We start from the raw sequence: 11,553 nt of genomic DNA on the forward strand, positions 1-11,553 counted from the left end.
CAACGTTTGTATCGTCTGCTTTTAAACACCTACGCAAACTAAAGTGATTCGATGCTTTATGCATTTTTGATCTCAGTAGTTTTTGAACTTTCGATTGATTCAAATGGATACTTCTGACAAATAATTCCGAATATTTTGCAGGTTTTTGCAATCGTGTTGACTGCAATGTAACGCGCACAGCTACTAGCATTATAACTGTATTTTATACAACTGCTATATGCATACCACAGACTAATTTATGCTTTCCCACCTGTTGTCGCTCCCTCGCTTTCCAGATCCATTCAGACGTTTTACAAAACGCACGCCACGCGTGCATTTAGTTTATGCAAGGAAATCATCCACGAGTTTTTCTTTTTCAGATGGCTGTCATGCTGAAGCCCTGGACCGTCATCGCTACTCTCCTCTTCTGCGTGCTCCTGTGTCTCGGGACCTTTGTGGACGCCTATCCGCCTAAACCAGAGAATCCTGGAGATGACGCTCCTCCGGAGGAACTCGCCAAGTATTACACCGCGCTGAGACACTACATCAACCTCATCACGAGACAACGGTGAGAAAGACACGCGGTGTGTCGGTCAAACACACCTGTTCATATTATCACCCTTACCTTTAGAAATCGACCAGGTGACCATAATAAAAATCATTTCCCGTTGGTGTCAGTGCACCCATTAATATGTCAGGAAAAATGACGAAGTTCTGCAGTAGGATTCTGAAATTGCATTATGGTCCACTTTTCAGTGGCTAAAGGCTCTTCATATAACAAATCTTGAGTGATAAAACCCAACAGATGCACCTCGGAGAAGCCTCCAAGATTGAATAGGCTATACTCATCTGTCATAGATTGATGTTTCTCTCAGCCCTGCCCTATAGAGGACTACATTTATTTACATATTTATAGTCACCTAACAGGCCTTTGACATTTAGGAGGCAATAAGCAACACATTCCGATAAAAACATTTGCAGTAAATAGTTTTTCATCTCACAAATACACCTTCATTCCAGGGCCTCATCCCCTGTTAGTCCACCAAAGAACCTAAAGCCTTGCCTGTAAGAGGTCTAAATGAAAATCTGGGATAAAACAAATAGACGTGATGATTCAAGCAGCTAAACCAAGTCGTGACTACATTAAATGAACGTTAAGTATTGCCGACGTCTCTAACAGGGAGCAGGTGAGACTCTGTAAAGCTCATCTTTCAGAAATAGCTAGAGTATAACATTAGTTTACTCTCAGGCTCATTGATGTTCTGTTGAGCAGGAATCTGAGCATTAAATAGTTTTTTTATTCAAGTGCCAAACCACTGCCCTTTAGCTTGTTTTCAGCATTAGCCTATTCCTCTCGAAGATGCTGTTCTGAGGGAAAGGACTCAAGTATGATTGTCTCAGGTCCAAACTCGCTTCTCAATTTCTACTAAATGTTCTCTAAAACTGAGAGTTGTGTCTTTTCTAAAAAGTATTTAAGCTTACGTAAAGGCTTGGTACATATCATCTGTGAGATAAATGTCAGAGTCTTCTAGGGGACATGTCTCAAGCACATTGAGCTGTCAAACAGTCAAAAAAACATTGAACTGCTAAATTAGATTCATAACGTCTGGGGTGGAAAGACAGTTTGTATTTATATCGGTGATCGGTGTCTGACAGATAAAGTGGGCCGACTAGTTCTTTTCACTTTCTGACACTTCCACACACCACAATGAGCTCACTATGTGAGCAATTTGAGATCATTATTTCAGTACTGAAATGTTCCCAGCTAAACTACACGGCTTGACTGAAGTAATGAGGGAATAAATTGTCATATTTCTTACATGCAGGTATGGGAAAAGGTCCACTTCGGAAGATGTGATGGCAGAGCTGCTGTTCGGGGACGATACAGAGCACAAACAGAGATCAAGGTGGGAGTCTTTTTTACTTTAGCTGCGATTTTAATGTTAATTGCTAATAGACTCGTCAGTCTACTTACGAACAGTAAAGAAAGCAGAAAAAAAGAGATAAACAAAAGCAAGTTTCATGATTTATATGGTATTCTAGAGGTATTTTTAAATCCTGGATTAACTCACTCACAAAGGGTGATAGGTTGTGTGTTAATGGGAAGAATTTTTCACACCTGTTGAGGAATCAGGGAACAGATGGGATCTCTGACTTCCTTTCTCTCTGTCCTCCAGGAAGGGAGTGGGTTAAGGAACATGATGCACAGTGAATATTTGAGAGGCCTTGACATTTAACAGCCCTTATTAGGCCTAAAAAAAGTAACAAATCACACTGCGCTTGCTAATTGAAAACTGCAAACGACAGAAATGGTAGCATTAATGAGAAGATGGAAAGATTTGAAATAGTATCAGTGTAAACATACTTAATAGGGGGGAAAACATATTGATGTCAGTAAAAAAAAAATGTTGATTGCTTATTTATTCATTCCATGCATCTCTTTCAGATATGATGACAATTATATGTGGTGAAGTTCAGTGACCCCTATGTTGCCTGTCCTGAGCTAAGCCCACCTGTGCCTCCCACAGAAAACCTCCAGACAATTAAATGAGAACATCAGACAACCTCATCCACCTCTTTATTATATACATCATCTCCTTTTTCTTTTGTGCGCACAGAACTAATCTCATTATCAACTGTACATAATATATTATAATAGGAACTATCAATGGAAGTGTATATGTGTATACTTCATTGTGTCATACAGCAATTATGTTTTTTTGTTTGTACCATGTAAATTATTCTATGTGATTAAAGTTTATTGGATGAATCTGGCTATTTATTTTGCTCTGGTGGTTTTTGAAAAGGCTGTACCATGTGCCATAAAGACAAAGAACATTATTTTTTTAATATAGGCTAATATAGCCTCGTCCGATCGATTGTAGTACATTTTCAATATAGGCCTACGTGTTTGTTCTCTTTACGTTTATTTCTCAATGGCCAGTAGATGTCCCTCCTGTAACATAAAATAAAACCCTTTTAGCTCAAACACTTCAATAACACTTAGTAGGCAAAATACCTACATTTTGTTCATTTCTTCGACTAGTCATTGCCAACATTTCATTCTACAAAAACAATTGCTCAAACAATCTTTTAGCAAAATGTATATGAACGACAGATAACACTTAGGGTCACTATAATGTTTGCTAATATTTATTTAATGACGTGAGGATCCCTTTAAAGACAAATTTTAACACATTTGGCAGAAGAAATTTTCGCTGTTGAACCTGCAAATGCACGTTACTGAATTGATTGGCACTGTTATGTAAATGAGTGGAGAACATTTAAAGCGAACTGTCGAGAACATTCTAATATTAACACGGCCCTAGAGCTAAACATCAGATGGTGGGTCCCACCTACTGAGACGTTTGAGCGTTGCCCCTTTATGTCTACGCAATGACTAGACTCTGATTTGATGCTTTGTAGCGGTTCAGACACCTCTCACATAATCAAAACAACGTAACGAAGCAATACGGGAAAGGTTAGTAGGCTATCTCTTCTTACGATACAAATCATTTCAGAATTACGCATTTTGTGTGTTGACGTATCCCTCTAAACGTGTTCCATTCAGAGATGCGAACCATATAATCGTTTCACCTACTCTATAGTATAGTGTTGTCGTCTTATTGTTGTTATAGCCTAAGGTTCGGGCATTATTAATTCCTCTGTTGTTTAACGCGTTTTGTTGTTCTCCATTGGTATGATATTCTGTTATTCATCTAATTTAAGTGCATGTAATTTGGGACTGCATCAGATATTTGTTGGCATCGCTTCCATGTTGATCGCGGTGAATGAAATCCTTCAAACTCCTTTTTTCTTTATCATGATTATCATCAGCACTTATTATCACAGTTATGCACCCCATAACCCCATAATCTGTGATCAGAATGTAGAAAGACACTACCTTTTCTATATGAATTGAGCTATACTTTATTAAGGATGAAACAAAGGTACAAAATAACTGAAACATTATTATGAAGGTCGTCTTATTATGAGACCTCTAAAGTATAGGAGACGTTACAGCAATAAGTTGTGGTCCTCTAATGTGATTGGTCGAATTCACAGAAGTCGCATATTTAATATAGCCTCCCTGGGACGTTCCACTAGATGTGTCCGAAATCGGCCCTATCCCCTTATATAGTCTTTGATGTCTATGATTATTTTGTAATGGTATTCAAAGCCATAGTGGGGTGGGTTGCCCAGTTCACTTATTCAATACTAAATCCTCGCACTTCAATGCATGACAACACAATGGAATAAAAACATGATAGTTGGTGGTGCTTTTCTTTTGTGTTTGGTGACTGAAAACATATTCACGATACCATTACACGAGCAGATTTAAAGCTTTAATAGCCTTTATAGGAATATTATTTATGTGCTGTCAAAACCAGGTGATTAAAAGCAGAGAATAATCCGGCATAGTCTCAGTTTCTTGTTATGGTTCCTTAAAGGGGACGCAGACCTATTTGTCTGTGTCGTAGACAGATGGGCCATGCCTTTTTCTGGCTCGGGGAGCAGATGGAGAGCATGGCTGCTTGTGATGTGGGCTGGGCCAGACCAGGGTGTCATTAGCATGGGGGGCTCAGCGGGGTCTGCAGGAAGAATGGAAATGGAAGGAGGTGGGGGGCTCAGGAGTTGCCAGCACATGATAAATTCACCATCCCTCCCTTTTATAAAGGGCTAGAGGAAGACCCCCTCTTGCCTTCTCTCGGGGGATCTCACTCAGATGCTGAGTTTGCATTCACCCCTAGCTAAAACGCACTGGAGCAGTCTGTTTGGTAATGAGATTGGAATGTGAGCATGGGCATATTCCATGTTGGGCTGACAGCTCTCCATGTCAATTGACATCAAACATTAGTAGACTCTTCAGTTAAAGCCAGTCTGAGAGAGTTTCAGGCAGTTGACAGAATTTTTTATTTATTTATTATTTTTATTTATTGCTGTTTTGGAGTTTTCTGCATCATTTTCAGAGCTTATTGCAAATATAACTATTTTGTATATTTTGATGAATTATTTAAAAACATTTTAAATACTAAATACTACAAAAAAGAAACTTTTTGTTGATCCCTGTAGTTTGCTTTGTTTTTGCTGTTTTTTGTACATCCGGAAAGTATTCACAGCACTTAACTTTTTCCACATTTTGTTATGTTGCAGCCTTATTCCAAAATGGATTCAATTCATTATTTTCCTCAAAATTCTACAAACAATACCCCAAATGCGAAATCTTTGCAAATTTATTAAAAATAAAAACGAAAAAAATCACAGCCTTTTCCATGAGACTCAGAATTGAGCTCAGGTGCATCCTGTTTACATTGATCATCCTTGGGATGTTTCTACAACTTGATTGGAGTTCAGTTCAGTTGATCAGACATGATTTGGAAAGGCACACACCTTTCTATATAAGGTCCCACAGTTAACAGTGCATGTCAGAGCACAAACCACGCCATGACGTCCAAGGAATTGTCTGTATACCTTCGAGACAGGATTGTATCAAGGCACAGATGGGCAAAGGTGCAGGAAAAATTTCTGCAGCATTGAAAAAAAAGTGAAGCGCTGTGAATACTTTCCGGATGCACTGTATATTAATTTTATTCAATACATGTTCTAAATATAGTGGCCCCAAAAAGTATTTGAGCCAGGGTTATTATAGTTAACTACAACTAAAACCTTAAAAACACATTTTTGTCACTTAAAAAAAAGTAAACATTAACTGAAATAAAATAATATCAACAATTATTGAAATTATTTCAAAAAATATTTTATTTTTATTTAACTTGATGTAAAAAATGATAATTAATAAAAGTTATAGACATAAAAAAAACCTAACAAAAATGACAAAACGCAACAAAATTATTAAAACTATAACTAAAATGAAAATGTCAAATATAAAAATAAACAACTAATTCAAACTATTAGTAAAATCTCAGACAGTGATTCTAAAATAATACTGATTGGACACTTGAATCCATTGTTTGCATATTATTCAGACATTTTAAGTGATTTATGTGCTCAGATATATATTGTGTATTTTATTATTTTTTAAGTTGTGACACAATAATACTCTTTATTTAGTTTTTTTTCCTGCAACATTTATGCTAATATTTTGCTAACTGTGGTGCTTAATATTTAAAGCGTTAGAGGAGCAATTTATGTCCTGTTATTCTCAAGCTGTGTGCCTGAAGGTTAACAATAAAACCTGTTTGTTTTGTGGGTTAATAAAAGCAAGAAGATGGAGGCCCTAAGGTGCTCTGTGATTAAAGGTGGTGGAATAACTAGTGGACAGTCAGAAATCAGAGGCGCTTGAGGCACTCACAAACGCTTATATATTCAAAGAAAGCACAGCCAACACCCATTAATATAGACCTGTTTTTAACAAAGGAGTTGCTGGAAATGAGCTGAGTGAGACGCCGAACTCCATTTAAATGAGTGTCTGTGTTTGCCTGAACTGAACTGGCACTTTATCCCAGGATAGCAGCATCATTCTGAGCCTGGTCATGCTTGTGAATAAACAAGAGTGTGAGAATGAAACGGGGGGTATGTGCGAAGTCTGACTTCTCCATCCCACCGGGACTGATCTCTGCTACGTAAACAACAGATTCACACTAGCATCACAAAACCACATGAACAAAGATCCCATGTTTTACGCATGTTTTACTCCATTATTGAAATAATTAGACCATGTATACGCAATTATTAGAATCAAAATGTGGAAATGTTTTTCATAATTTCCATTGACTAAAAATGACTTTATTTCATGGCCCAGCAAAATCACGGCATTTTTATATAGTAAAGTGAACAGAATTAGTCATCAGTGTGGATCCTTCCTGTAATTTGTATTTACACTTTTACATTTATGCATTTAGCAGACACTTTTATTAAAAAAAGAAACACTTGTAAGCAATTTGTCCTAGACATTAATATTATGTCAGGTTCATTAGAAAGCTAGACTAGGAAACAAACTAGAGGTGAAATGCAAAGAAGACAATTAAATGTATTTTTTTTTTATTCCTAAAAGCAGGTTTATTTGACCTTGTCTACCCTCTACCTCAGAGTAGTGACTCAGCTAAACCCCCTCAAGTGATTTCAGGACTCTTCTGGTGTTATTTATGGTGTTATTGTGTCATGTTCAAAGTGTTCAAACTCTGTCATCATTTACTCGCTCTCATGTCGTCTTTCTTCTTTGGAATACAAAAGGAGACATTCTGAAGAATGTTTGTAACCAAACAGTTTTGGTGCTAATTGACATCCATAGTATAGACATAAAAAAATTCCTTCCTGGAATTCAGCTTGAATTGTGGGCGAGCTGGTATGTAAGGCAGCCACTTTCCCCTTTAGGGAAGTAGGCTAGTCACTCAGCTCATAACATACGTAACATGTGCGAGAAAAAGAATCGCTATAGCAACCACCTCCGTCATACAGTGCATGTGAAAAATGGTTGCATGGGATTTTTGAGAATACTTTTTCGTTCCCTTTATTTGAGTTGAAAAGTCTCATAATGTTAGTAGAATGGTGAGTTGTTAATGCTCCCAAGGGAAGATTCCTCTTTGATCTAAAGCGTGTAATCGTGTCTAGAGTAAACATGGATAATTTATTGTCCTCTGTGTGCTGTATCAGTACATTTATTAAATAGTACACCCTGTTTTGTAATATGACTGACAGTGCAGCTCCTGTTCATGAGAAACACAACAGATGTTTAGAATGAGAAAATAATTGTTTGCCTAATAGTTTGATGAAGCGTCTCTCTCTCTCTCTCTCTCTCTCTCTCTCTCTCTCTCTCTCTCTCTCTCTCTCTCTCTCTCTCTCTCTCTCTCTCTCTCTCTCTCTCTCTCTCTCTCTCTCTCTCTCTCTCTCTCTCTCTCAGGGAGAGAGAGTATGTGTCAGGTGTTAAATTCCTTTGATCCTCCAGGTCTTTGAAGATTTATTGTACTTGTCTATCTATCTATCTATCTATCTATCTATCTATCTATCTATCTATCTATCTATCTATCTATCTATCTATCTATCTATCTATCTATCTATCTATCTATCTATCTATCTATCTATCTATCTATCTATCTATCTATCTATCTATCTATCTATCTATCAATGTATCTATCTATCAATGTATCTATTTCATGTTTTGTCTGGTCAACTTCATGTCATTTGTAAATATGCATCCTTTCCTGTCATTCAGACCTGCAACACATTTCAAAAAAAGTTGGGACAGGAGCAATTTAGGGCTAGTAATGAGGTAAAATGGTTAAATAATGATGTGATTTGAAATTGTAATTATGATTTGGTACAAAAGCAGCATCCAAGAAAGGTCTAATCCTTTCTATCTATCTATCTATCTATCTATCTATCTATCTATCTATCTATCTATCTATCTATCTATCTATCTATCTATCTATCTATCTATCTATCTATCTATCTATCTATCTATCTATCTATCTATCTATCTATCTATCTATCTATCTATCTATCTATCAATGTATCTATCTATCAATGTATCTATTTCATGTTTTGTCTGGTCAACTTCATGTCATTTGTAAATATGCATCCTTTCCTGTCATTCAGACCTGCAACACATTTCAAAAAAAGTTGGGACAGGAGCAATTTAGGGCTAGTAATGAGGTAAAATGGTTAAATAATGATGTGATTTGAAATTGTAATTATGATTTGGTACAAAAGCAGAACCCAAGAAAGGTCTAATCCTTTAGGAGCAAAGATGGGCCGTGGATCGCCAGTTTGCCAACAAATACGTGAGAAAATTATTGAAATGTTTAAAAACAATGTTCCTCAAAGAAAGATAGGAAGAGATTTGGATATTTCACATTCAACAGTGCATAACATAATTAAAAGATTCATGGAATCTGGAGGAATTTCAGTGCATAAAGGACAAGGGCGCAAGCCTAAGCTGAACAACCGTGATCTCTGATCCCTCAGGCGGCACTGCATCAAGAATCGTCATTCATCTATAAGCGATATCACCACATGGGCTCAGGACTACTTTGGCAAACCTTTGTCAAGTACCACAATACGTAGTTACATCCACAAATGCCAGTTTAAACTAGGGCTGTGCAATTAATCGAATTTCGATTTCGATTTCGATTTTGCCTCCCAACGATCACCAAAATAGTACAATCGAGAAAAAACGATTATTTTGCCTTGCGTTCTGAATGAAACGCGCACGCGCTCATCCGCCCCTCCCGAAGCCACAAACTTTCTCAGATCGGGAGTCTCGTGTGCAGAATTTAAAAACTCGGCGCGAGTAAAGATGGCAGAAGGAGGGCAGTTACAGCAGCGTTTGGTGAGCAAAAAAGGCAAAACCAACTCCGTTGTCTGGGAACAGTTTGGCTTCGAGGAATCAGACGACGAGCAGAAACATGCTACGTGCAAGATTTGCTACATGGTAGTGGCTGCAACGCAAGGGAACATCACGAATTTGTTTTACCACTTGAAAATTAAACACAGAGTGACCTATGACAATCTAATAAAGAAACAAAAACTGACGAGAGCAGGGGTGCCGTGTAAACGTCCTTTTTTCCCCTCATATTTTTCAAATAACTCTCTCTTTGTAAACTTTGTTCAATGCATGCGAGTGCTGCCGTATGTTTGAATATGACCAGTCGTTTTCACCGCCATCACCCGGGTTTTGTGCCAGAAGACGCGAATGAGAAGCCGCGCGCGCTGTGAGGAAATGTATCTCTGTGCGCTCATCCGAGAGCGCGCACACGTCTCTCAGCGCGCAAATATTGAGTTCTCATTCAAGTCTTGCTCTGGAACGGACAAACTCACACAAAACGTATGTCAACATGTCCATCTTGATGAGTATCCTAGCAGACATAGTCTGTATATGCCTTAAGTGAACTTTATACAGTCGAGAAAGACGACGCATATCCGATCCGGATTGAATAGCTTTTGTAAGTTTAATAGGATTCATCTTTAATTTATGCACTCAAATATGCAATGCTACCTTACATTTGATACATTTCTGTACCTGAAAACTAATGTTAGACGTACCTGAAAAGCATATCTAGCCGAACCATATTGTTGATCTTATTTATTTGTGATTATCATTTTTACGTGAATACTTTTATACTTTGATTTGAATATATGTTATATTATTTATTTTAATAGTTCAAAAAGTACAACAAATGTTACAATTTCAATTGAATTGTTGAAAGGTGTATTTTTAATAAATACAACACATTCCCAAAGTCATGTGAAATAATCGTGTTACATAATCGTGATTTCAATATTGACCAAAATAATCGTGATTATGATTTTTTCCATAATCGAGCAGCCCTAGTTTAAACTGTACTGTGCCAAAAGGAAGCCCTATGTTAACAGTGTCCAGAAGTGCCGTCGACTTCTCTGGGCTCGGAGGCATCTGGGATGGACCATCACACAGTGGAAACGTGTACTGTGGTCAGATGAATCAGTATTTCAGGTATTTTTTGGGAGGAATGGACGCCGTGTGCTCCGGACCAAAGAAGAAAAGGATCATTCAGACTGTTACCAGCAACAAGTCCAAAAGCCAGGATCTGTCATGGTATGGGGTTGTGTCAGTGCCCTTGGCAAAGGTAACTTGCACTTCTGTGAAGGCACCATTAATGCTGAAAAGTACATAGAGATTTTGGAGCATAATATGCTGCCTTCAAGAAGACATCTTTTCCAGGGAAGTCCAAGCATATTTCAACAAGACAATGCAAAACCACATTCTGCACACATTACAAAGTCCTGGTTGCAGAGGAAGAGGGTACGGGTACTTGACTGGCCTGCCTGCAGTCCCGACCTGTCTCCAATAGAGAATGTGTGGCGCATTTTGACGCGCAAAATGCGACAACGAAGACCCCGTACTGTTGCCCACCTTAAGACTTGTTTGCAGGAGGAATGGGACAAAATTACACCTGAAACACTTCATCACTTTGTGTCTTCAGTCCCTAAACGTCTTTTAAGTGTTGTGAAAAGTAATGGCAACATTACAAAGTGGTAAATGCTTTACTGTCCCAACTTTTTTTAAAATGTTTTGCAGGTCTGAATGACAGGAAAGGATGCATATTTACAAATTACATGAAGTTGACCAGACAAAACATGAAATATTTTGTGTTCATATTGTCTGCAATGAAATACAAGTCAAAGTAAATTTAGAAATCACTTTTTTTTTTTTTTACGTTTTCCATACTGTCCCAATGTCTGTTGGTCTATATGTCTGTCTATCCATCCATCTATCCATCCATCCGTCTATCTTTCTATTATCTATATGTCTGTCTGTCTATGTATCTATCTGTCTGTCTATCTATCTATCTGTCTGTCTATCCTTTTACAGTTTTTCTCAATTGCTTTGGCTCAATTCTCAAATGAGACCTTTTTCTCAATACAATAAGTTCAGATCTATGAACAATTAGTTTCTTGTTCTCATCAGATTAGAATGTCTTATTGATTTAAGCAAATTGCATGTGTTTTGGCACATGTGTGCAAAAGAGTTACAATTGTCTACAATCTGCACAATGACTAAATGCACATGGCACACGATCAACTGATGAGTTGATTCTCAGTGAAACTGAGTTAGTGTCAACAAAAAAGTAAAAT

At 37.6% G+C, this 11,553-nt stretch overlaps 1 protein-coding gene across 1 annotated transcript; it reads left to right on the forward strand.

Moving 5' to 3' along the window:
- Positions 1 to 359: 359 nt before the first annotated feature.
- On the forward strand, positions 360 to 2,172 carry pyya (peptide YYa; the record flags this gene model as incomplete). Its single annotated transcript, XM_079810814.1, has 3 exons — positions 360 to 547; positions 1,806 to 1,886; positions 2,157 to 2,172. The coding sequence occupies 3 exons, from the start codon at positions 360 to 362 to the stop codon at positions 2,170 to 2,172; spliced, it is 285 nt and encodes a 94-aa protein (XP_079666940.1).
- Positions 2,173 to 11,553: the final 9,381 nt, after the last annotated feature.

Source organism: Gobio gobio, assembly GCF_949357685.1.
Source record: "Gobio gobio genome assembly, chromosome: 1".
Classification (NCBI taxonomy): domain Eukaryota; kingdom Metazoa; phylum Chordata; class Actinopteri; order Cypriniformes; family Gobionidae; genus Gobio; species Gobio gobio.